The sequence below is a fragment of the Salmo salar genome, chromosome 09, assembly GCF_965601325.2.
Source record: "Salmo salar chromosome 09, fSalSal1, whole genome shotgun sequence".
In the NCBI taxonomy this organism is placed as follows: Eukaryota; Metazoa; Chordata; class Actinopteri; order Salmoniformes; family Salmonidae; genus Salmo; species Salmo salar.
This window is the reverse complement of record NC_138299.1, coordinates 138,494,228-138,518,681: the sequence shown is the minus strand read 5'-3', so window position 1 is coordinate 138,518,681 and position 24,454 is coordinate 138,494,228. Positions and strand designations below refer to the sequence as shown.

General features: G+C 42.2%; 1 protein-coding gene across 1 annotated transcript; it reads left to right on the top strand.

Moving 5' to 3' along the window:
* The first annotated feature begins 5,610 nt into the window (after positions 1-5,610).
* Positions 5,611-21,812, top strand: LOC106613000 (ribosomal protein S6 kinase beta-1). The gene is made up of 15 exons (XM_014214794.3): positions 5,611-5,816; positions 6,882-6,925; positions 7,057-7,177; positions 7,328-7,396; positions 7,845-7,992; positions 8,537-8,594; positions 8,837-8,937; positions 9,772-9,862; positions 9,994-10,084; positions 19,389-19,496; positions 19,581-19,643; positions 19,891-19,968; positions 20,064-20,171; positions 20,618-20,730; positions 20,899-21,812. The coding sequence occupies exons 1-15, from the start codon at positions 5,748-5,750 to the stop codon at positions 21,152-21,154; spliced, it is 1,518 nt and encodes a 505-aa protein (XP_014070269.1). The 5' UTR covers positions 5,611-5,747; the 3' UTR covers positions 21,155-21,812.
* The last annotated feature ends 2,642 nt before the right edge of the window (positions 21,813-24,454 follow it).

Here is a 24,454-nt window from a genome sequence, read left to right as displayed (position 1 = left end):
TGTCCAAAGTTGACTACCTAGAGATTACCTGTTCAGGAAATCTTCCTCCGAGATCCCAAACTTAATGTACAGATGAATGTAGGCCCTGTGGAAGCAGAGACACCACATCAATATGTGGAAACCCAATAACCTGGGAATGAGGCAGTTTAGAACAGTAAAATGCCATAACCAATCTTTTTGCAATGATTGATAATGACTCATCCTGTTGGAAAACAATATAAGTGAGCATTCATGCCTCTTAAAAAAAGTATTTTTACATGATGTGCCTAACCTGGATGCAAACATATTCCAGGCTTTTCACCCCATGTTGTCCAGAGGCCTCAGCAGAGCCTGGCTGTTGCTGACCATTGTAGGAGACTTCTACTTGTTAAAGGGGACTGGGATTTTCCACATGCTGAAAGCCAGGGGGTATATAGGGTTGGATCCTGAAATCCACCTATAGATATAGAAACATTTGAAAGGAGTGTTGGATTCTAGAATGAATCAACCAGTATCTGTATTAATGTCTATTGTCCCATAATAGCTAGACACCTAGGTAAGAGACCAGTACATATCTCTGCTCTGTTCACATCCTTCCCCCGCAGTATGAGCAGGTTGGGGAGGTCTTGAAGCCAGGTTGTCTGAGACTCCTGGTCCTCTATCCCTTCAGGCTGGAGAGAGGGGGCTCACACCTGCCAGTCGATGCCTGAAAAATAACAATCCTCAGAGCATTAACATGAATATCTGGACATGGAATAGTAAACACGATGGAGAAGCTAGCTTATACTAACTATATTGTACAAACATGGCTACACACAAAAAAAACTGAATACAGTGTATATGTTTAAACAGCATCAATATACAGTACCAGTCAAAAGTTTGGACACATCTCATTCAAGGGTTTTTTATTTGTACTATTTTCTACACTGTAGAATAATAGTGAAGACATCAAAACTATGAAATAACACATGGAACCATGTAGTAACCAAAAAAGTGTTCAATAAATCAAAATATATTTTATATTTGAAATTCTTCAAAGTAGCCACCCTTTGCATTGATGACAGCTTTGCAAACTCTTGGCATTCTCCCAAACAGCTTCACGAAGAATGCTTTTCCAACAGTCTTGAAGGAGTTCCCACATATGCTGAGCACTTGTTGGCTGCTTTTCCTTCACTCTGCGGTCCAACTCATCCCAAACCAACTCAACTGGGTTGAGGTCGGGTGATTGTGGAGGCCAGGTCATCTGATGCAGCACTATCACTCTCCTTGGTCAAATAGCCCTTACACAGCCTGACAGTGTCAGCAGCAAAGCACCATCACACCTCCTCTATGCATCACAGTGGGAACCACACATGCGGAGATCATCCATTCACCTACTCTGCGTCTCACAAAGACACGGCGGGTGGACCCATAAATCTCAAATTTGGACTCATAAGACCAAAGCACAGATTTACACCGGTCTAATGTCCATTGCTTGTGTTTCTTGGCCCAAGAAAGAATATTCTACTTATTGGTGTCCTTTAGTAGTGGTTTCTTTGCAGCAATTCAACCATTAAGGCTTGATTCACGCAGATAGCCCTAACCCAAATAGAGCTATCTTCTGTACACCACCCCTACCTTGTCACAACACAACTGATTGGCTCAAATGCATGAAGGAAAGAAATTCCACAAATTACAGTGCCTTGCAAAAGTATTCATCCCCCTGGTGTTTTTCCTATTTTGTTGCATTACAACCTGTAATTTAAATTAATTTACATTTGGATTTCATGTAACGGACATACACAAAATAGTCCAAATTGGTGAAGTGAAATAAAAAAAATGACTTGTTTAAAAAAATTCTAAAAAATGGAAACGTGGTGCATGCATATGTGTTCACCCCCTTTGCTACGAAGCTCCTAAATCAGATCTGGTGCAACCAATTACCTTCAGAAAAGTCACAACATTAGTTAGATTACACACAGGTGGACTTTATTTAAGTGTCACATGATCTGTCACATGATCTCAGTATATTTCCACCTGTTCTGAAAGGCCCCAGAGTCTTCAACACCACCAAGCAAGCGGCACCATGAAGACCAAGGAGCTCTCCAAACAAGTCAGGGACAAAGTTGTGGAAAAGTTCAGATCAGGGTGGGGTTATAAAAAAATATCAGAATAAACTTTGAACATCCCACAGAGTACCATTAAATCCATTATTAAAAAATGGAAAGAATATGGCACCACAACAAACCTGCCAAGAGAGGGCCGCCCACCAAAACTCATGGACCAGGCAAGGAGGACATTAATCGGGGAGGCAACAAAGAGACCAACGATAACCCTGAAGGAGCTGCAAAGCTCCACAGCGGAGATTGGAGTATCTATCCATAGGGCCACTTTAAGCCGTACACTCCACAGAGCTGGACTTTATGGAAGAGGGGCCTGAAAAAAGCCATTGTTTAAAGAAATAATTAAAAAAACACATTTGGTGTTCGCCAAAAGGCATGTGGGAGACTCCCCAAACATATGGAAGAAGGTACTCTGGTCAGATGAGACAAAAATGAGCTTTTTGGTCATCAAGGAAAGCGCTATGTCTGGCGCAAACCTCTCATCACCCCGAGAACACCATGGTGGCAGCTAATGTTGGCTAACTGTCTTGCTAGGTTCAGTTTGTTTTGTGGTGATGTCTGTCATTGTGAGATTTGTTTATTATTCTTCACATCAGCACCATTAGCTATGTATTTGACTGCAATTGCATATATCAAACTAGTTAGCAACTAGTCATAGTGTACCTTGTTTGTTTACAACTTAATGCTTGGCTAGTTATGGCTAACTTTTTAGATCAACAATATCATGAGTCAGCCTATGATTATGTCTACAGTATTGTTTTCTTCAGTGAGCATTCCTATTGCCAATGCTGTCAGCTACAACTCACAAATCTATTGAGTTTCACACTTCCTCATTGTAGTATTATGTGGTACTCCCTTATGGATAGAACTTTAAGCAGGGTACCCAGATAAGTGTACATAATATCAACTATAGGCTACTAGTTATTTAAAAAAAAATGTATTTCACCTTTATTTAACCAGGTAGGCCAGTTGAGAACAAGTTCTCATTTACAACTGCGACCTGGCCAAGATAAAGCAAAGCAGTGCGACAAAAACAACAATACAGAGTTACACATGGGATAAACAAACGTACAGTCAATAACACAAATGAAAAATCTATGTACAGTGTGTGCAAATGTAGTAAGATTAGGGAGGTAAGGCAATAAATAGGCCATAGAGGTGAAATAATTACAATCTAGCATTAACACTGGAGTGATAGATGTGCAAGTTGAGATACTGGCGTGCAAAGAAAAAATAACAATATGGGGATGAGGTAGTTGGGTGTGCTATTTACAGATGGGCTGTGTACAAGTACAGTGATCGGTAAGCTGCTCTGACAGCTGATGCTTAAAGTTAGAGAGGGGGATATGGGTCTCCAGCTTCAGTGATTTTTGCAATTCGTTCCAGTCATTGGCAGCAGAGAACTGGAAGGAAAGGCAGCCAAAGGAAGTGTTGGCTTTGGGGATGACCAGTGAAATACACCTGCTGGAGCGTGTGCTACGGGTGGGTGTTGCTATGGTGACCAGTGAGCTGAGATAAGGCGGGGCTTTACCTAGCAAAGACTTGTAGATGACCTGGAGCCAGTGGGTTTGGCAACGAATATGTAGAGAGGGCCAGCCAACGAGTGCATACAGTTCGCAGTGGTGGATACTATATGGGGCTTTGGTGACAAAACGGATAGCACTGTGATAGACTGCATCCAATTTGCTGAGTAGAGTGTTGGAGGCATTTTGTAAATGACATCGCCGAAGTCAAGGATTGGTTGGATAGTCAGTTTTACGAGGGTATGTTTGGCAGCATGAGTGAAGGAGGCTTTGTTGCGAAATTGGAAGCCGATTCTAGATTTAATTTTGAATGGGAGATGCTTAATGTGAGTCTGGAAGGAGAGTTTACAGTCTAACCAGACACCTAGGTATTTGTAATTGTCCACATATTCTAAGTCAGAACCGTCCAGAGTAGTGATGCTAGTCGGGCGTGCAAGTGCGGGCAGCGATCGGTTGAAGAGCATGCATTTAGTTTTACTTGCATTTAAGAGCAGTTGGAGGCCACGGAAGGAGAGTTGTATGGCATTGAAGCTCATCTGGAGGTTAGTTAACACAGTGTCCAAAGAAGGGCCAGAGGTATACAGAATGGTGTCGTCTGCATAGAGGTGGATCAGAGAATCACCAGCAGCAAGAGCGACATCACTGATGTATACAGAGAAAAGAGTCGGCCCAAGAATTGAACCCTGTGGCACCCCCATAAAGACTGCCAGAGGTCTGGACAACAGGCCCTCCGATTTGACACACTGAACTCTGTCTACAGAAGTAGTTGGTGAACCAGGCGAGGCAGTCATTTGAGAAACCAAGGCTGTTGAGTCTGCCGATAAGAATGTGGTGATTGACAGAGTCGAAAGCCTTGGCCAGTCGAAGAATACAGCTGCACAGAATTTCACACTTATGAATTTCATAGTTAGCCAATGCTTCCCCATGGTGTTCAAAACTAGTACAGCACTCATTTCTGACCAATGCACTATGACTACATAGCACTTTTTATTTTTTATTTGAATAAAACAGTAACATGCAAAACGCAGTAAGCATTTGATGTAGGTGTTGGAGCAGGCCTGGCCAGGTGAACACGCTGTAAGCCATGGAGGAGCTGGACACCTGGGGAATGTTGCAGAAGCTGAGCAGCTTGTACTCTGGGTGACACACCAGGCCGCTCATCAGTTCAAATGGAAACACAGTGCACAGTGTGTGATATGCAACTTCAAGACTTTGACACACTGGTTTATTTGTTGCAGTAGTGTTGATGCTCAGTTCTCACCTATGGGGTTTCTATTGTAGACACCGTGGAAGTCACCAGTGAGTGCAGGCTGCAGAACACTCCCTAGCTGGTGGGCGATTACTTTGTTGACGTCACTGAATGATATGTGTTTGATGTTCATGAGCTGGGTATAGATATTGTGCACTGTGTGAACGAGGATGGCATCAGAGGTGTGACAGCGTGAGCAGAGTTGTAGTTCTGGACAATCACCTTCAAAGGAAAACCCAAAACAGCTGTTAGTGAAAACTGGTCATCCAAAGAGTACTGATGATGATGTTGTTTCTGGCTTCAGAAATGATATTATTGTAACCGTGTCATTTCTTTGTCAACTAGCTATCTTAAGGGGAATGCACTAATTGTAAGTCGCTCTGGATAAGAATGTCTGCTAAATGACTAAAATGTAAAAATAAAATATTACTTTCTTAGTCCATAGGAAATATGTCTGTATTGTAAAACATAAATAGTAGGCCTTTATCTGCCAGATCTGTGATGTTTTCCAGGTGCTGAAGCAAGCCTCTTGCCTTTTCAGTGCCATATGGCCATGTCAGGTGGTTGAGGATGAAGGAGTTTGGGTAGGCGTCCCGGAGACACTGAGTGGCGTATGTGCCCACCCCTGACCCTGTGCCCCCTGCCACACGGTCATAGCGCTCCACCTCTCTCCTCACAATGTCCACCACCACCTCCTCATGACGTGGTCCATGGACACAGTATCTCCACGCAAAGAAATGAAAACACAGTGTGTCATATCGGCGCGTCACTTGGTGTGTTGTGTCGTGCGCATGCTCTGTTTAGTAGCCGGTTATGGCGCCGGCGATGTGTGTTTGTCCATGAGGCGGATGAGCGCGAGCTATTCTCACCGACTGAACCTGAACGAAAGCATTGATGGCGGGTGTATTCGACATCGATTTGGATCAGCCGGAGGAAAATGTCTCCGACGATGAGCTCGAGGAGGTAATTTTCTCGATTCTGTCGGGTGTTGTTGCACTAGTGTTCGATGTAATTGCTGATAGCCATGCTAGCTAGCTATAGGCCCGTCGTCTTGGTGTGTTGCCAATGCTTTAGGCCCAATTTTGACAACGCTACACGCTAGCCTTCTAACATTAGCTAGCCACAGATCAGCCAGTTAACACTCATGAGCTGTCACTTGTTCTCAGCTGTTGGGAGATAGTTGTTATACAATTAATATATTAGCATACTTTATACGAATATTGAATATTATATTTTCAAGCTTGCTAGACAGTTAATGTGCAACAAAGGCAAGCGTGCTTTGGTTGCTGTCGTGCAACAGTTTATTTTGGTACTTCTGCAGTTTGGAACAATATGGACTGGAGGTCCTTATGTGGACACATGCAAATCCCAGTTCGGACAAGATTTAATGATGGGTTATAGTGGACATGCGCCGTTATGATAGACCTATCAACTATTTGTGATAGCTAGCTAGTAAATTGGCTGTATAGGGCCATGTTTACATGGTATGAACGAACTGTATTCATGCTCTGACAGTTAGCTACCAAGAATTACAATTTTATCAGAAACATTTCGTACTCTATTGAACATCTCATGTTGGCAAGGATTTTGGGCTACACTAAAAATCACGTTACATGTTTTTTGGGTGTAAAATGTTTACCTCCATAAATATTTGTAAACATAACAAAATAAATGTACGTTTGGTGTCAATTCCAAGGCTGTCGAGATACAAAAAAAGCAGTCTACAGCTCAAGATCCTCTATCCAGGGTTCTGAAATAAATGTAACCAAAACAGATTTGAATTTAACCATCTTTCACATGATGGTATACTCTCGCATGTTGGTCTATGTTGAGTTAATGTTTTAGCTAACATTGCATTGATTTCAGTTGATGTCCTTGCGTCTAAGATTGAACACTTTTTAAAAATAATATAATCAACATTCCTGTTGAATCTAATGAGGTGCTACTGCTGTTCTATGTCTTTGCAGTGATTTCAGTTATAAAGCAGATTTATTTTTACAATGTTCTAATTTACATTTTCTGTCATAGGCTCAGATCAACGATTTCATGGACCAGTGCAGCGGCTTTGAATTGTAAGTGTTGACCCTTAGCATTATGAAGGCCTGGTAGATGAAATAATTATGTTGAGTGGTCACAGTAATTGTACCGTGCTTCGGTCAGTGTATTGTAAGTGAGCATATAGTTACATTACTTCTTTCCCCAGCAATATGGACGACTGTGAGAAGATTGAGATATCTGAGGACAACGTCAACCAAGGAAAAGAGAACATCAGGCCGGAGTGTTTTGAGCTGCTGCGGGTGCTGGGAAAGGGCGGTTATGGAAAGGTGCTGTTCCCCTGAGAGCCATTAAAATGCATCCTCTAATTCAAATGTTTATTCATTGGCTTTTATGAAGTTTTATTTAAATTCCATGTCAAACTTGTCATTATTTGGCCTGGCCCATTGTGTTGAACCGGTTCTTCCCTTCTTTTTTAGGTTTTTCAAGTTCGAAAAGTTGCTGGAGCAGCATCGGGGAAGATATTTGCCATGAAGGTTTTAAAGAAGGTACCTAAAAATAATATTCAAAGACATTTATTTACAATTAGTTCATAATTGGCAGCAGGCATATTCATCAAGTCTCTCAATTTTGTCTCGAACTTAGTAAATATGACAAATAAACATTGTTTTGTGTTGCTTCTTTGCAAATATTGTCTTTCCTTGAAGCCTGTGCTTTTGCTTGATCAGTAAAATGGACTTTAATGACAGATGCGGTCACATACCACTTCATCAAGATTTGTCCCCCAAGCTATGCTGCAAAAATTCCCTGAAAAGCCAATTGTTTAATTTTGAACAGAAATGTTCTAAGCAACACTAAATTCAATGTTAGCACATTCTTGACAGTGGTGGCTTGTCTAGAACTGATAATGAAATTTATTTTATCATGTGGCTTTTGAAATGGCAGACTAGCGGTATTAGCATGACTAATGGTCATAAATGATTTGGGGCCTTGCAGGCTATGATTGTACGCAATGCTAAGGACACGGCCCACACCAAGGCAGAGAGGAACATCCTGGAGGAAGTGAAGCATCCTTTCATCGTGGATCTCATCTACGCCTTCCAGACAGGGGGAAAGCTGTACCTTATCCTGGAGTACCTCAGCGGTCAGTAAATCAGGGGTCACACAGGCAGTTACATCGAACGACCTATTCACCCAAAGATGAACAACCATCCATTCTTTCCACACTCTTCCTGTTGCTCAAGAGTTGCTGGGGAGTCCGACTGAATCTCTTTACACATTAGCAGTCCCAGTCATGCAGATGGTTTCTCTTATTCTGACACCAAAGGAGGGTTTCACAAAAAATATGATTCAAATCATCTGAATTTGTTGTTTCACACAGGACGTTGGCCTTTGCATGATTTACATGAACACTTAATGGGTCTCCTCTGCTCATTGCATCAAACCATAATGTATGTAATAGTGCCTACATCCTGTCCACCATCCCTTCCTGTCTGTGCTCCTCTAGAGTTACAGAGAAGAATGCACACTATGGTATGTGAAAGTCAGTCAGTCAGGATTCAAAATTAAATGGGTGAAAGAGTTAATTTGGTGTAGTCTCCCCACAACTATTTTGTGCAACACTACAATTATTTTTTTTATTTTTTTTTATGTCTTTCAGTTTTAATTAATGTTGTTGTACTTTTCAGGTGGAGAGCTGTTTATGCAACTGGAAAGAGAGGGGATTTTTATGGAAGACACAGCCTGGTGAGTAGAGATGACAAAAGGCAATGTAGTCGTACCAGTCTAAGTTTTCTTACATCCACTGTACTAAGACACATTTGGAATAACCTACAGTATGTTAGTTGGTGAAAGGGAAAATGCTATTTACAAAAGCAGTAAACTTAAGATTAGGTTACCAGGTGTTGGCTGTGTCTGGCACAGAAAATAATTTAGTAAAAATCAGTTGTGTGTGTGTGTACAATGTAAATGTGGTTTCTTATCTGCAGCTTTTACCTGGCAGAAATTTCCATGGCTCTGGGTCATCTGCACCAGAAAGGCATCATCTATAGAGACCTGAAGCCTGAAAACATCATGCTTAACAACCAAGGTAATGCTGGGCAAGGACGTCACAACAGATGTCCTGAGTTGCAATCATGTGCACTGCAAGTCAGACAATGTTTGATGCTACATTAGCTGTAAATGCATCCACATTTGTGCATTTATATGCACTTCATGTTAGACATTAGAGCTGGGAATTGCCACGGACCTCATGAGACGATATTATCACAATACTTAGCTGCTGATACTATATTTATTGCGATTTTCACAATTGTTTATGTATTACGATTCGATACTGCGATTTGATGTTCCAAAAATATTGCTCACTGTAAGTTTGCTGCTAAGAGACGAGGGAAAATGAGAAAGCAAGTTTTGATCAGTCATGGAAATAAGTGCTGAAAACATGTTGGCTCACTATTTAAAAAGAAGATGGAGAACAAGCTAGGATGAAAAAAGAAGTTTTGGCGCAGGTACAGCTGACTAGCGCTGCTAATGCTACCTACTGTAGCAAACAAATATAAATTGATTATTGGAGTCAAATATTGGTATAATATTGTCCAAAATGTAATTGATATGTAACTATCAATTTTTTCCCCATATCACTATTACACAACATTATTGTTATTTTTTTACTGCTGTTTAATTACTTGTTACTTTTATCTCTCATTCTTATCCATATTTTTTTAACTGCACTGTCGGTTAGGGGCTCGTAAGTAAGCATTTCACTGTAAGGTGAAATGTTGTATACCTGTTGTATTCAACGCATGTGACTAATAACATTTGATTTGATTTATTCCGCAGGAAATGTAATTTACAAAATGTTCTGCATATCCACCTCAAAGTGAAATTGGCTGTAGTGTTTCTGTATTGTGTGTTTTTCCAGGCCATGTGAAACTGACTGACTTTGGACTGTGTAAAGAGTCCATTCACGGCGGCACAGTCACCCATACTTTCTGTGGCACCATAGAGTACATGTAAGTCACACTTTGTAAAATACACACCACCTGTTGTTCATGTAAATCTGTTGAAAGCTGTGCTATTTTGTATCTATTTACTGCCTCAGTCTTTCATGAAAAGAAGTGTAAAAAAACAGTTGTTGTGTCAGGGCTCCAGAGATCCTGATGAGAAGTGGACACAACAGAGCAGTGGACTGGTGGAGTCTTGGAGCGCTTATGTACGACATGCTGACTGGAGCGGTTAGTGCCAAATTTCTTTCATAGACTTCTGTTTATAATGACGTAGTAATACAACAACTTCTGTTACAATCAATCGGTGTTGACTAGGGGTGTTGCAGTGACCGTATTACTGCCACAATGGCGGTCCCGAGTCATGAAGGCAGTCAAATTCTATGTGACCGTTTAGTCACGGTAATTAGGCTTCTCCAAGCTCTGACGCTGCTGATGGTCATTAGTAGCCTACCAAACTTGCTCTCTGCCTGGTACTCAGCACTCTATTGTCCCTCTAATCACTCTGATTGCGTGAGGAAACAGAGTGATGGCCTCTATCAAAAAGAGCTTTCTATAGACTAGGCCTACTATATTTATTTCTCAACTTTCCTAATATTAAGCACATTGTTTATCTTTACCACAGGAGTATAGCCTACCTGGCTATTTAAGTGCATAGATGACATGTATTTTTTCCTGCTGCCAAAGTTCTGAGACAGGTGCATGATAATGGTCCATTCTAAATCAAAACAAATGTCACATATACTATTTAGAATATGTAAAGGCAAGATGAAATCAGAATAGTCTGATGGGTGATAATATTAGCATGTCACTTGTGAATTATATATTTTTTTGCAACTTTTTGTAATCATATTTGCATACCTCATGTAGCCTACCCGAAAGGCCTATATGTTTTGATAAGGTGTGTATCACAACTGAAGTGGCCAAATAACTTATTAAAATGAAGCACATTAATCTGCTTAACAAGGTGTTTAGAGCCTAACTGGCATACATAAGCAGCACGTGAGTTTCAAGTTTGGGGAAGATCATTTTCACCATATAAATGCTCCTTTTTAATAAAAACATTACATGTATTATCGCATTTGCGGTCACTTTTTGATAATGGTGTTTTCCCGCTAAAGGAACATTCGCGCTTATAGCCTACTGCCATGTGCGCATTGCTGCGCTTATAATGTGAAGAAATAGCCTTATAGATTATCAACATTTTAAGCTGAACATTCTGTTGGTCATTCACATTGTGAATTATTTTTATTTTTTTTATGCTAGTGGTTGTATAAATTTGGGATCTATCCCATCCCACAACTGTCCCAGACTATGTTCGGAATATTTCTTTCTCACACAGAAGGTCAAGTTGACCAATAGCGTAGGTACATTTTTGTGCTATGGGGGATAGTAGATTGATATAGGCTAGTGCTTTTGCTGTTTGTTAGGCCTACTCATCTTGTTAGCAGACAAGGTAAATGTGGAAAGTTATTCCATTATCTTCAATATACACCTCTGAATTGGATAAGGACGCGTGCAGTTGCATCCCTGGTGTCTGTCTTCACTTGTAGCCTGTGAGAAAGACGTGATTGAGAGGCGCTTCGGATTGCGCAGCACTAAGGTAGAAGGGAACAAGGCAGCACTCCGGGCCGCAAAAGGCATGGAATTTTTGGGGGTGCATTACAGCCACAAAGGGGATGCCGCCGTGAAATTCGAGTCATTATCAAGTGCTTGTCAAACTGTGAATGAGAGACTATTGGAGTTTGTACAGCCTGCGCAAAAAAACTAAGTTGAGCTTATGCCTTTCAAGTTACTTAAAAAAAAATCTGCATTACTAGTCTCATCATGCAGCCTTATAATATATTAAAAATCAAAACATATAGCCCAATGTTTGTATAACAACTAAAGTTACATTAATAACTCTAAATAACTCTAACTCTAAATTAAGCATACCTATTTATTAAGCAGTACCTATTTATTTGTTAATAACCTCTCTGGGATATGTGGGACGCTAGTGTCCCACCTCGCCAACAGCCAGTGAAATTGCTGGGCGCCAAATTCAAACAACAGAAATTTCATAATTACAATTCCTCAAACATACAAGTATTATACACCATTTTAAAGATGAGCTTCTTGTTAATCCAGCCACAGTGTCTGATTTCAAAAAGGCTTTATGTCAAAAGCACACCATGCGATTATGTTAGGTCAGCGCCTAGCCACAGAAAACCATACAGCCATTTTCCAACCAAGGAGAGGTGTCAGAAATAGCGTTAAAATTAATCACTTACCTTCTCCATGTTAGACAATAAATGTTTGTTTTGTTCGATAAAGTTAATCTTTATGTCCAAATACCTCCTTTTTGTTCGAGTTTAGTCCAGTAAACCAAATGCACAAGGTGCGCTCACAAAGTCCAGACGAAAAGTCAAAACAGTTCCATTATAGTAAGTAGAAACATGTCAAACGATGTATATAATCAATCTTTAGGATGTATTTCTCATAAATCTTCAATAATATTCCAACCGGACAATTCCTTTGTCTTTGGAAAGGAAAGGAAAGGGAACGGGGCGCGCACTCACGGCCGCGCACGATAAACAACTCAAGGCTTTCAGCCAGACCCCTGGTTCAAACAGCTCTTATTCGCTCCCCTTTCACAGTAGAAGCCTGAAATGTTCTAAAGACTGTTGACGTCTAGTGGAAGCCTTAGGAAGTGCAATCTGACCCCATAGACACAGTATATTGGATAGGCAATTGCTTAAAAAAACTACAAACCTCAGATTTCCCACTTCCTTGTTGGATGTTTCACAGGTTTTTGCCTGCCATATGAGTTCTGTTATACTCATAGACACTTTTTTTAACAGTTTTGGAAACTTTAGAGTGTTTTCTATCCAAATCCACTAATTATATGCATATTCTAGCTTCTGGGCCTGAGTAGCAGGCAGTTTACTCTGGGCACCTTATTCATCCAAGCTACTCAATACTGCCCCCCGTTCCCAAAGAAGTTAACCGCTCAACACAGAATAGCTGCGTGTGCAAATCTTTTGGATAAAATATTTAGATTTTATACAGCTTTGTTCATACTATAAAATAATGCCACAGAATTGTAAGCAAATCTTGTTTACTGAATGAACTAGTGTAGCCCATAGCCACATCAGGACCTAACATCAAATTTTATTAGTCACATGCGCTGAAAACGGGTGTAGACCTTACAGTGAAATGCTTACTTACGAGCCCCTAACCAACAATGCAGTAAAAAAAATATATAAGAAAAGTAACAAGTAATTAAAGAGCAGCAGTAAAATAACAATAGCGAGACTATATTCAGGGGTGTACGGTACGAGTCAATGTGCAGGGCCACCGGTTAGTTGAGATAATATGTACAGTGGCATTTTTCCTGTTTTGTTGCCTTACAACCTGGAATTAAAATAGATTTTTTGGGTGGGGGTTTGTATCATTTGATTTACACAACTTGCCTACCACTTTGAAGATGCAAAATAATTTTTTGATTGTGAAACAAACAAGAAATTAGGCAAAGAAACTGAACTTGAGCATGCATAACTATTCACCCCCCCCCCCAAAGTCAATACTTTGTAGAGCCACCTTTGCAGCAATTACAGCTGCAAGTCTCCTGGGGTATGTCTCTATAAGCTTGGCACATCTAGCCACTGGGATTTTTGCCCATTCTTCAAGGCAAAACTGCTCCAGCTCCTTCAATTTGGATCGGTTCCGCTGGTGTACAGCAATGTTTAAGTCATAACACAGATTCTCAATTGGATTGAGGTCTGAGCTTTGACTAGGCCATTCCATGACATTTAAATGTTTCCCCTTAAACCACTCGAGTGTTGCTTTAGCAGTATGCTTAGGGTCATTGTCCTGCTGGAAGGTGAACCTCGTCCCAGTCTCAAATCTCTGGAAGACTGAAACAGGTTTCCCTAAAGAATTTCCCTGTATTTAGTGCCATCCTTCATTCCTTCAATTCTGACCAGTTTCCCAGTACCTGCTGATGAATAACATCCCCACAGCATGATGCTGCCACAATAATGTTCTCGGGGTGATGAGAGGTGTTGGGTTTGCACCAGGCATAGCGTTTTCTTTGATGGCCAAAAAGCTCAATTTTAGTCTCATCTGACCAGAGTACCTTCTTTCATATGTTTGGGGAGACTCCCACAAGCAAACGTGTTTGCTTATTTTTTTTCATTAAGCAATGGCTTTTTTCTGGCTAAACTTTTCCGTAAAGCCCAGCTCAGTGGAGTGTATGGCTTAAAGTGGTCCTATGGACAGATACTCCAATCTCCGCTGTGGAGCTTTGCAGCTCCTTCATGGTTATCTTTGGTCTCTTTGTTGCCTCTCTGATTAATGCCCTCCTTGCCTGGTCTGTGAGTTTTGGTGGGCGGTCCTCTCTTGGCAGGTTTGTTGTGCCGTATTCTTTCCATTTTAATAATGGATTTAATGGCGCTCCGTGGGATGTTCAAAGTTTCGGATATTTTTATATAACCCAACCCTGATCTGTACTTCTCCACAATATTGTCCCTGACCTGTTTGGAGAGCTCCTTGGTCTTCATGGTGCCGCTTGCTTGGTGGTGCCCCTTGCTTGGTGGTGTTGAAGACTGGGGCCTTTCAGAACGGGTGTGTATGTACTGAGAATATGTGATGGATCATGTGACACTTAGATTGCACACAAGTGGACTTTATTTAACTAATTGTGTGACTTCTGAAGGTAATTGGTTGCTCCAGATCTTATTTAGGGGCTTCATAGCAAAGGGGGTGAATACATATCGCATCTCTGCATGTCTGTCAGACATATCAGTGTGGATGACGGCTCACCAGCTCAAGCTGAACCTCGGCAAGACGGAGCTGCTCTTCCTCCCGGGGAAGGACTGCCCGTTCCATGATCTCGCCATCACGGTTGACAACTCCCTTGTGTCCTCCTCCCAGAGTGCTAAGAACCTTGGCGTGATCCTGGACAACACCCTGTCGTTTTCCACTAACATCAAGGCGGTGACCCGATCCTGTAGGTTCATGCTCTACAACATTCGCAGAGTACGACCCTGCCTCACACAGGAAGCGGCGCAGGTCCTAATCCAGGCACTTGTCATCTCCCGTCTGGATTACTGCAACTCGCTGTTGGCTGGGCTCCCTGCCTGTGCCATTAAACCCCTACAACTCATCCAGAACGCCGCAGCCCGTCTGGTGTTCAACCTTCCCAAGTTCTCTCACGTCACCCCGCTCCTCCGCTCTCTCCCCTGGCTTCCAGTTGAAGCTCGCATCCGCTACAAGACCATGGTGATTGCCTACGGAGCTGTGAAGGGAACGGCACCTCCATACCTTCAGGCTCTGATCAGGCCCTACACCCAAACAAGGTCACTGCGTTCATCCACCTCTTGCCTGCTGGCCCCCCTACCTCTGAGGAAGCACAGTTCCCGCTCAGCCCAGTCAAAACTGTTCGCTGCTCTGGCACCCCAATGGTGGAACAAGCTCCCTCACGACGCCAGGACAGCGGAGTCAATCACCACCTTCCGGAGACACCTGAAACCCCACCTCTTTAAGGAATATCTAGGATAGGATAAAGTAATCCTTTTAACCCCACCCCCCCCCCCCCTTAAAAGATTTAGATGCACTATTGTAAAGTGGTTGTTCCACTGGACATCATAAGGTGAATTCACCAATTTGTAAGTCGCTCTGGATAAGAGCGTCTGCTAAATGACTTAAATGTAAACATATGCACGCATCACTTTAGCTTTTTTTTTGTTGCATTCTTTGAAAAAGTTCTTTTTTTCAATTCACTTCACCAATTTGGACTATTTTGTGTATGTCCATTACATAAAGTCCAAATAAAAATCAGTTTAAATTACAGGTTGTAATGCAACAAAATAGGAAAAATGCCAAGGGGGATGAATACTTTTTCAAGGCACTGTAGGTAGAGTTATTTACATTTACATTTACATTTTAGTCATTTAGCAGACGCTCTTATCCAGAGCGACTTAAAGTGACTATCCATAGATAACAACAGAGAGTAGCGGTTGCGTAAAAGGGAGTGGGGGGGTGCAATGCAAATCGTCTGGGTAGCCATTTGATTAGATGTTGAGGAGTCTTATGGCTTGGGGGTAGAAGCTGTTTAAAAGCCTCTTGGATCTTTGTTACCGCCGTGCGGTAGAAGAGGAAACAGTCTATGACGAGGGTGGCTGGAGTCTTTGACAATTTCTAGGGCCTTCCTCTGACCGCCTGATATAGAGGTCCTGGATGGCAGGAAGCCAGTGATGTACTGGGCCCCAGTGATGTACTGGGCCCCAGTGATGTACTGGGCCCCAGTGATGTACTGGGCCCCAGTGATGTACTGGGCCGTACGCACTGCCCTCTGTTTTGCCTTGCGGTCGGAGGCCGAGCAGTTGCCATACCAGGCAGTGATGCAACCAGTCAGGATGCTCTTGATGGTGCAGCTGTAGAATCTTTTTGAGGATCTGAAGACCCATGCCAAATCTTTCACGACTGTCTTGGTGTGCTTGGACCATGTTTGTTGGTGATGTGGACACCAAGGAACTTGAAGCTCTCAACCTGCTCCATTACAGCCCAGTCGATGAGAATGGGGGTGTGCTCGGTCCTCCTTTTCCTGTAGTCCACAATCATCTCCTTTGTCTTGATCAAATTTCAAATCAAATTTATTTTTATATAGCCCTTCGTACATCAGCTGATATTCTCAAAGTGCTGTACAGAAACCCAGCCTAAAACCCCAAACAGCAAGCAAAGCATGTGAAAGAAGCACGGTGGCTAGGAAAAACTCCCTAGGAAAAACTCCCTAGAAAGGCCAAAAACCTAGGAAGAAACCTAGAGAGGAACCAGGCTATGAGGGGTGGCCAGTCCTCTTCTGGCTGTGCAGGGTGGATATTAAAACAGAACATGGTCAAAATGTTAAAATGTTCATAAATGACCAGCATGGTCAAATAATAATAATCATAGTAGTTGTCGAGGGTGCAACAAGCACGTCCGGTGAACAGGTCAGGGTTCCATAGCCGCAGGCAGAACAGTTGAAACTGGAGCAGCAGCACGGCCAGGTGGACTGGGGACAGCAAGGAGTCATCATACCAGGTAGTCCTGAGGCATGGTCCTAGGGCTCAGGTCCTCCGAGAGAAAGACAGAAAGAGAGAAAGAGAGAATTAGAGAGAGCATATTTAAATACACACAGGACACCGGATAAGACAAGAGAAATACTCCAGATGTAACAGACTGACCCTAGCCCCCCGACACATAAACTACTGCAGCATAAATACTGGAGGCTGAGACAGGAGGGATCAGAAGACACTGTGGCCCCATCCGATGATACCCCCGGACAGGGCCAAACAGGCAGGATATAACCCCACCCACTTTGCCAAAGCACAGCCCCCACACCACTAGAGGGATGTCTCCAACCACCAACTTACCGTCCTAAGACAAGGCCGAGTATAGCCCACAACGATCTCCGCCATGGCACAACCCAAGGGGGGGGGGGGCGCCAACCCAGACAGGAAGACCACGTCAGTGACTCAACCCACTCAAGTGACGCACCCCTCCCATGGACGGCATGGAAGAACACCAGTAGGCCAGTGACAGCCTCTGTAAAAGGGTTAGAGGCAGAGAATCCCAGTGGAAAGAGGGGAACCGGCAAGGCAGAGACAGCAAGGGCGGTTCGTTGCTCCAGCCTTTCCGTTCACCTTCACACTCCTGGGCCAGACTATACTTAATCATAGGACCTACTGAAGAGATAAGTCTTCAGTAAAGACTTAAAGGTTGAGACTGAGTCTGCGTCTCTCACATTGGTAGGCAGACCATTCCATAAAAATGGAGCTCTATAGGAGAAAGCCCTACCTCCAGCCGTTTGCTTAGAAATTCTAGGGACAATTAGGAGGCCTGCGTCTTGTGACCGTAGCGTACGTGTCACGTTGAGGGAGAGGTTGTTGTCCTGGCAGCACACAGCCAGGTGTCTGACCACCTCCCTATAGGCTGTCTCGTCATTGTGGGTGATCAGGCCTACCTCTGTGTCATCGGCAAACTTAATGATGAGGTTGGAGCCGTGCCTGCCGTGTAGTCATGAGTGAACAGGGAGTACAGGAGGGGACTGAGCACGCACCCCTGAGGGGCCCTTGTGTTGAGGATCAGCATGGCGGATGTGTTGTTACCTACCCTTACCACCTAGGGGCGGCCCGTCAGGAAGTCTAGGATCCAGTTGCAGAGGGAGATGTTTAGTCCCAGGGTCCTTGGCTTATTGATGAGCTTTGAGGGCACTATGGTGTTGAACGCTGAGCTGTAGTCAATGAATAGCTTTCTCACATAGGTGAAAGGACAGTGTGAAGTGCAATAACGATTGCATCATCTGTGGATCTGTTGGGGCAGTATCCAATTTGGAGTGGGTCTAGGGTTTCTGGGGTGATGATGTTGATGTGAGCCATGACCAGCCTTTCACAGCACTTCATGGCTACAGACGTGAGTGCTACGGGTTGGTTATCATTTAGGCAAGTTATCTTAGGGTTCTTGGGCATAGGGACTACAGTGGTCTGCTTAAAATATGTTGGTATTACAGACTTGGACAGGGGGAAGTTGAAAATGTCAGTGAAGACACTTGCCAGTTGGTTAGCACATGCTCGAAGTACACGTCCTGGTAATCCGTCTGGCCCTGCGGCCTTGTGAATGTTGACCTGTTTAAAGGTCTTACTCACATAGTCAGTCTTCCTGAACAGCTGGTGCTCTCATGCATGTTTCAGTGCTATTTGCCTCGAAGCAAGCAAAGAAGTAGTTTAGCTGGTCTGGTAGGCTCGTGTCACTAGGAAGCTCTCGGCTGTGCTTCCCTTTGTAGTCTAATGGTTGGCAAGCCCTGCCACATCCGACGAGCGTCAGAGCCGGTGTAATACGATTCGATCTTAGTCCTGTATTGACGCTTTGCCTGTTTGTTTGTTCGTTGGAGGGCATAGAAGGATTTTTTTTCTAAGTTTCTGAGTTAGAGTCCCGCTCCTTGAAAGCGGGCCTGTTCACGGGAAAGCAGTATGTCATTCACGTTGGACTCATTAAAGGAAAAAAGCATTGTGCCAGTCTGTGGTGAGTAATCGCAGTTCTGATGTCCAGAAGTTTTTTTCTGTCATAAGAGACGGTAGCAGCAACATTGTGTACAAAATAAGTTTAAACAAGGCAAAGAAACTATCAAAAAAACACAATTGGTTTGGAATACGTTAAATGTCATCCTTGTTCTCCGGCGCCATCTTGTCAACGTAAGGACAACTCAGAGTATACTATTCTTTTCTGAAATATATATTTTCTTCATGTCATGCTTCTTTAGACCTGTCTAAAATAAATGGTTTTTTTTTTTTGTGAAGGTATTACATAGATTCATTAGACTTTAAAATGTAGATGTTCCAATGGTCTGCATCAGTGGCTTGTGTGGAAGCCAGGAGATGCTAAATGTGTTCATGTTAATTAATGGTTAATTACTGTCATACCAACAGTTATTTGCTTGACAATCACCGGCTGACGACATTTCGTGACTGCCACAGCCCTAGTGTTGACCCAAGGTTATTTTATTTTTCAAATGTAGCCACCCTTCACTGGTGAAAACAGGAAGAAGACCATTGACAAAATCTTAAAATGCAAGCTGAACCTCCCACCCTACCTCACACAAGAAGCCAGAGATCTCCTGAAAAGGGTGACTATTTGTTTAACATATTTGACCTTTTTTATTTACATTTTGGTTATCGCATATGTATTTATACTTGTTCTTGTTTTTCAGCTTCTGAAGAGAAATGCCTCGTCAAGACTTGGAGCAGGGGCTGGAGATGCTACAGAGGTGCAGGTGAGAACAAGAGAAGGAGTGGAACATTTTTGGCTGGATTGACTTGATGCTGCCAAGACAAATATAACCTCAACCTTGAGTTCGAGGTTCTACCCCATTCTGGCAAGCAACACTTTGGCCTAAGCCTCTGATCACAATACAACAAAAGATGACCCTAAATAGAAGTGTTCAAAAGTGAGAGGGGACAGGGAAGTATTGAAATTAAAATGCTATTGTTGTAATATTTTGTTTTCTAATCTTCCCTTAGGCTCATCCCTTCTTCCGACACATTAACTGGGAAGAGCTCCTGGCCAGGAAAGTGGAGGCTCCATTCAAACCTTTCCTGGTAAGCAGAAGAAGAGCTTCCATTTGTTTTAGACAACCTTTCTAGCTCTCAAAGGCGTTAGACTCTGTAACATAACTGATCTCTTGTATCCATAGCAATCTGCTGAAGATGTGAGCCAGTTTGACTCCAAGTTCACCAGCCAGACACCAGTAGACAGCCCAGACGACTCTACACTTAGTGAAAGCGCCAACCAAGCCTTTCTGGTAAGACTGCTACATATCTTGTTAGAGATTACATGTTTTTATTTTTTACAGCTATTTATTTTGTAACATACACATTACACTTTTTTTTTTACATAGCAAGAATAAAGTAATTTGATATACATTACATCTAGATAGTACTTAAACATCATGTTTTCAGTCATAACTATTATAGAACATGAGCTTTTAAACCCACCTCTCAGCTATTCTCAGTCCATCCCACCTATCTCCATAAACCGCCCTCTTATGATTTCCATATGCCATATATTTTTCAGCTGTGCTGTGATGTTTCACATAAATTCGGAACCTGTTTAATCGCGTAGTACATGTGTTTGTGTTAATTTTGCTCATAAGACAAAATCATGATTTGACAGAATTCACCTTAATTTCTTCTTATACCTTGGTAGGCAGTGCTGGTGACAGTAACCCCTCTGTCATTGCTCCTGCAGGGCTTTACGTATGTTGCTCCATCAGTACTGGAAAATGTAAAGGAAAAGTTCTCATTCGAGCCAAAAATCCGCTCACCCCGACGGTTTTTGGGGAGCCCAAGAACACCAGTCAGGTATTCTGTCATTTCAGCCTCTTCGGCTGTTCCTACATATCTTGTACAACATTGAGTATTCCACATCACCACATAGTCAGGGTATGTCCCCTATTCCTACATATCTTGTACAACATTGAGTATGCCACATCACCACATAGTCAGGGTATGTCCCCTATTCCTTTTCAGCCCTCTCAAGTTCTCTGCCGGTGACGTGTGGCCCCGGGGCCCATTGATGCCCGGCGGATCCTCTCTATGTCTCCAGTCGCCACAGGAGCAGGTCATGTATGTGTCAACCCCAGAACAGATGGATGTGCAGGCCAGCTCTGAGGCCTCAGCCCCCCTGCCCATCCGCCAGCCTACGGGGGCCAACCTGTCCCAGTTCAAACAACAGGCCTACCCCGTCATGGCCAAGAGGCCCGAGCATTTACGCATGAACCTATGACCAGCAGCTCATCTTAGAGGATTTTTTTTCTTTGTTGATAATTATTCTTTATTTTTTAAGATAAGGACACTAGAGACAATGAAACTCTAAATTTCACTTCTACACACACACCATCACTACCTGAAGTCTCCCCAAGGCTGTAACCTCCAGTGTGCTGCAGCTGAGCTCGGCAGACTAGGCCACTCCCTCAGGTCCCCTTGACCTCTGCAGCCTGACCCCTAACAGGACTGGACCAGCGGGACGGGGCATCACTATGGATATTTAACTTTCTTTTATTACTCCATCCTACCACAAAAAAAGGAATGAGATAAAACGTATCAAATGTGACCCGTCACAATTCACACTAACGTGCAGTATATATAACATCATCCAAAGTCCTTCATGTTAGATGATTGACTGCTGATGAGGAATGAATTGCTTCCACTGAACACTTGGGAGATTTGACAGTATTTCTTGAAGGTTGCTTCCTGGCTCAGGATGAAATCATAAAAATGATTGTTAATTGAAAACATATATGATTGGGAGGGGTATCAATAAGTTGAGGTTCTGAACATAGCTTTATGTCTTAAGTATTTTACAAAAGGGATGCATCTACTGTGCTATATCAATGATGGATCAATTCATGAGGGCCTCAATAAAAATACATGTTTACTTTTTACATTTTGAATTACTAACTGAATGTGGACTTTTGGTTATTACATTTGTATTCTTGTACTGATAGAGAAGAGAATGTTGTTGGGTAAGAACTAAATGAGTACATGCATATCCTCTATAATATTAAACAATATGCACCACACTAAAATGAATAACTCTATCATAGTGTATTTTTAATTGTTGGGAAGGTACCATTTGCTTAGTGGGACTAGAATTACTGTGACAAAGTCCAAGGACTATGACCTACACTACCGGTCAAAAGTTTTAGGACCTACTCATTCAAGGGTTATTCTTTTATTTTTACTATTTTCTACTTTGCAGAATAATAGTGAAGACATCAAAACTATGAAATAACACATATGGAATCATGTAGTAACCAAGAAAGTGTTAAACAAATCCAACTATTTCAGATTCTTCAAAGTAGCTGCCCTTTCCCTTGATAGCTTTGCACATTCTTGGCATTCTCTTAACCAGCTTCACCTGGAATGCTTTTCCAACAGTCTTGAAGGAATTCCCACATGCTGAGCACTTGGCTGCTTTTCCTTCACTCTGCGGTCCGACGCATCCCAAACCATCTCAATTATGTTGAGGTCGGGTCATTGTGGAGGCCAGGTCATCTGAGGAAGCACACCATCACTCTCCTTGGTAAAATAGCCTTACGCAGCCTGGAGGTGTGTTGGGTCATTGTCCTGTTGAAAAACAAATGGTAGTCCCACTAAGCCCAAACCAGATGGGATGGCGTAATGACTGCTCTGGTAGCCATGCTGGTTGAGTGTGCCTTGAATTCTAAATAAATCATCGACAGTGTCACCAACAAAGCACCCCCACACTATAACACCTCCATGCTTTACGGTGGGAAATACACATGCGGAGGTCATCCATTCACCCACACCTTGTCTCACAAAGACACGGCGGTTGGAACCAAAAATCTCAAGTTTGGACTCCAGACTAAAGGACAAATTTCCACCAGTTTAATGTCCATTGCTCGTGTTTCTTGGCCCAAGTAAGTCTCTACTCGTTATTGGTGTCCTTTAGTAGTGGTTTCTTTGCAACAATTTGACCATGAAGGCCTGATTCACACAGTCTCCTCTGAACAGTTGATGTTGAGACATCTGTTACTTGAACTCTGAAGCATTTATTTAGGGTGCAATTTCTGAGGCTGGTAACTCGAATGAACTTATCCTCTGGAGCAGAGGTAACTCTGGGTCTTCCATTCCTGTGGCGGTCCACATGAGAGCCAGTTTTATCATAGCACTTGATGGTTTCTGAGACTGCACTTAAAGAAACTTTCAGTTCTTGAAATGTTCCATATTGACTGAACTTCATGTCTTAAAGTAATGATGGACTGTCATTTCTCTTTACTTATTTGAGCTGTTCTTGCCATAATATGGACTTGGTCTTTTACCAAATAGGGCTATCTTCAGTATACCCTTTTTTTTTTACTTGAATGAGTAGGTGTTCTAAAACTTTTGACCGGTAGTGTAGACTTTAAAAAGTGTTAAACCTCATCTGGTTTGTATACTGCCTAGATTAAGTTTTGCTGCGTGGCCAACCTTGGCATAAAGTAAATATGGCCAGTTCAAGTAACTCAGCATTCCAGCCTGTTGTACCAGCTCTCCTTGAATAATATTTGCCAGTGTCAACAATCTCATGTATGAATTATTTGACATAGACTTCGCTGTGGAAGAGGATGTCTTCTATGCTACTATCCCCTCTAAACCAGCAGTAGCCAGTCTGAGAGCCAGACTGGGTGGCTGCTGCCAATTTCCTTAAAAATAAATGTATCTTACTGGTGCTACTGCCACATGGTGATAAGTGGTACTGCATGACTAGGTGCACTTGTTTGGATTTTGCAAAATAAAAACAGTGATACAGACACTTTTGATATGAGACTCATAATGAACCATATGATATTTTGTGAAATGAATCAATTTTATCTTTTGCTTTTTCAAACATATTGAAGATTTTATTAGATGAAAAGTGGATGTATTGATTTTCTGGTTGGTATTTGAATTCCCATGCCGACTAGGTGAAAAACTATTGTCTGTGCCCTTGAGCAACCCTAATTGCAGCGATAAGTCGCTGTGGATAAGAGCAGTAGTGGGAAAAGTACCCAATTGTCATACTTGAGTAAAAGTATAGATACCCTAATAGAAAGTTACTCAAGTAAAAATGAAAGTATCAAAAGTAAATGTAATTGCTCAAATATAGTTAGGTATCAAAAGTAAATGTAATTGCTCAAATATACTTAAGTGTCAAAAGTAGAAGTAAAATCATTTCAAATTCCTTATATTAAGCAAAGCAGACGGTACCATTTTCTTGTTTAGAAAATGTACGGATAGACAGGGTCACACTCCAACACTCAGACATTATTTACAAAAGATGCATTTGTGTTTAGTGAGTCCGCCAGACCATAGGCAGTAGCGATGACCTCTTCTCTTGATAAGTGTGTCAATTTCACAATTTCCCTGTCCTGCTAAGCATTCAAAATGTAACGAGTTCTTTGGGTTGTCAAGGAAAATGTACAGAGTAAAAAGTACAATATTTTCTTCAGGAATGTAGTGAAGTAAAAGTTGTCAAAATTTAAATAGTAAATTACAGATACCCCAAAAAACTACATAAGTAGCACTTTAAAGTATTTTGACT

Excerpts from the sequence above, each read along its gene's own strand:
- LOC106613000 (XM_014214794.3), top strand. The coding sequence starts at position 5,748 with ATGGCGGGTGTATTCGACATCGATTTGGATCAGCCGGAGGAAAATGTC. Across the intron at positions 7,397-7,844 it reads CCATGAAGGTTTTAAAGAAG|GCTATGATTGTACGCAATGC; the intron begins GTACCTAAAAAT and ends GGGGCCTTGCAG. Across the intron at positions 19,497-19,580 it reads CCAGAGATCTCCTGAAAAGG|CTTCTGAAGAGAAATGCCTC; the intron begins GTGACTATTTGT and ends CTTGTTTTTCAG.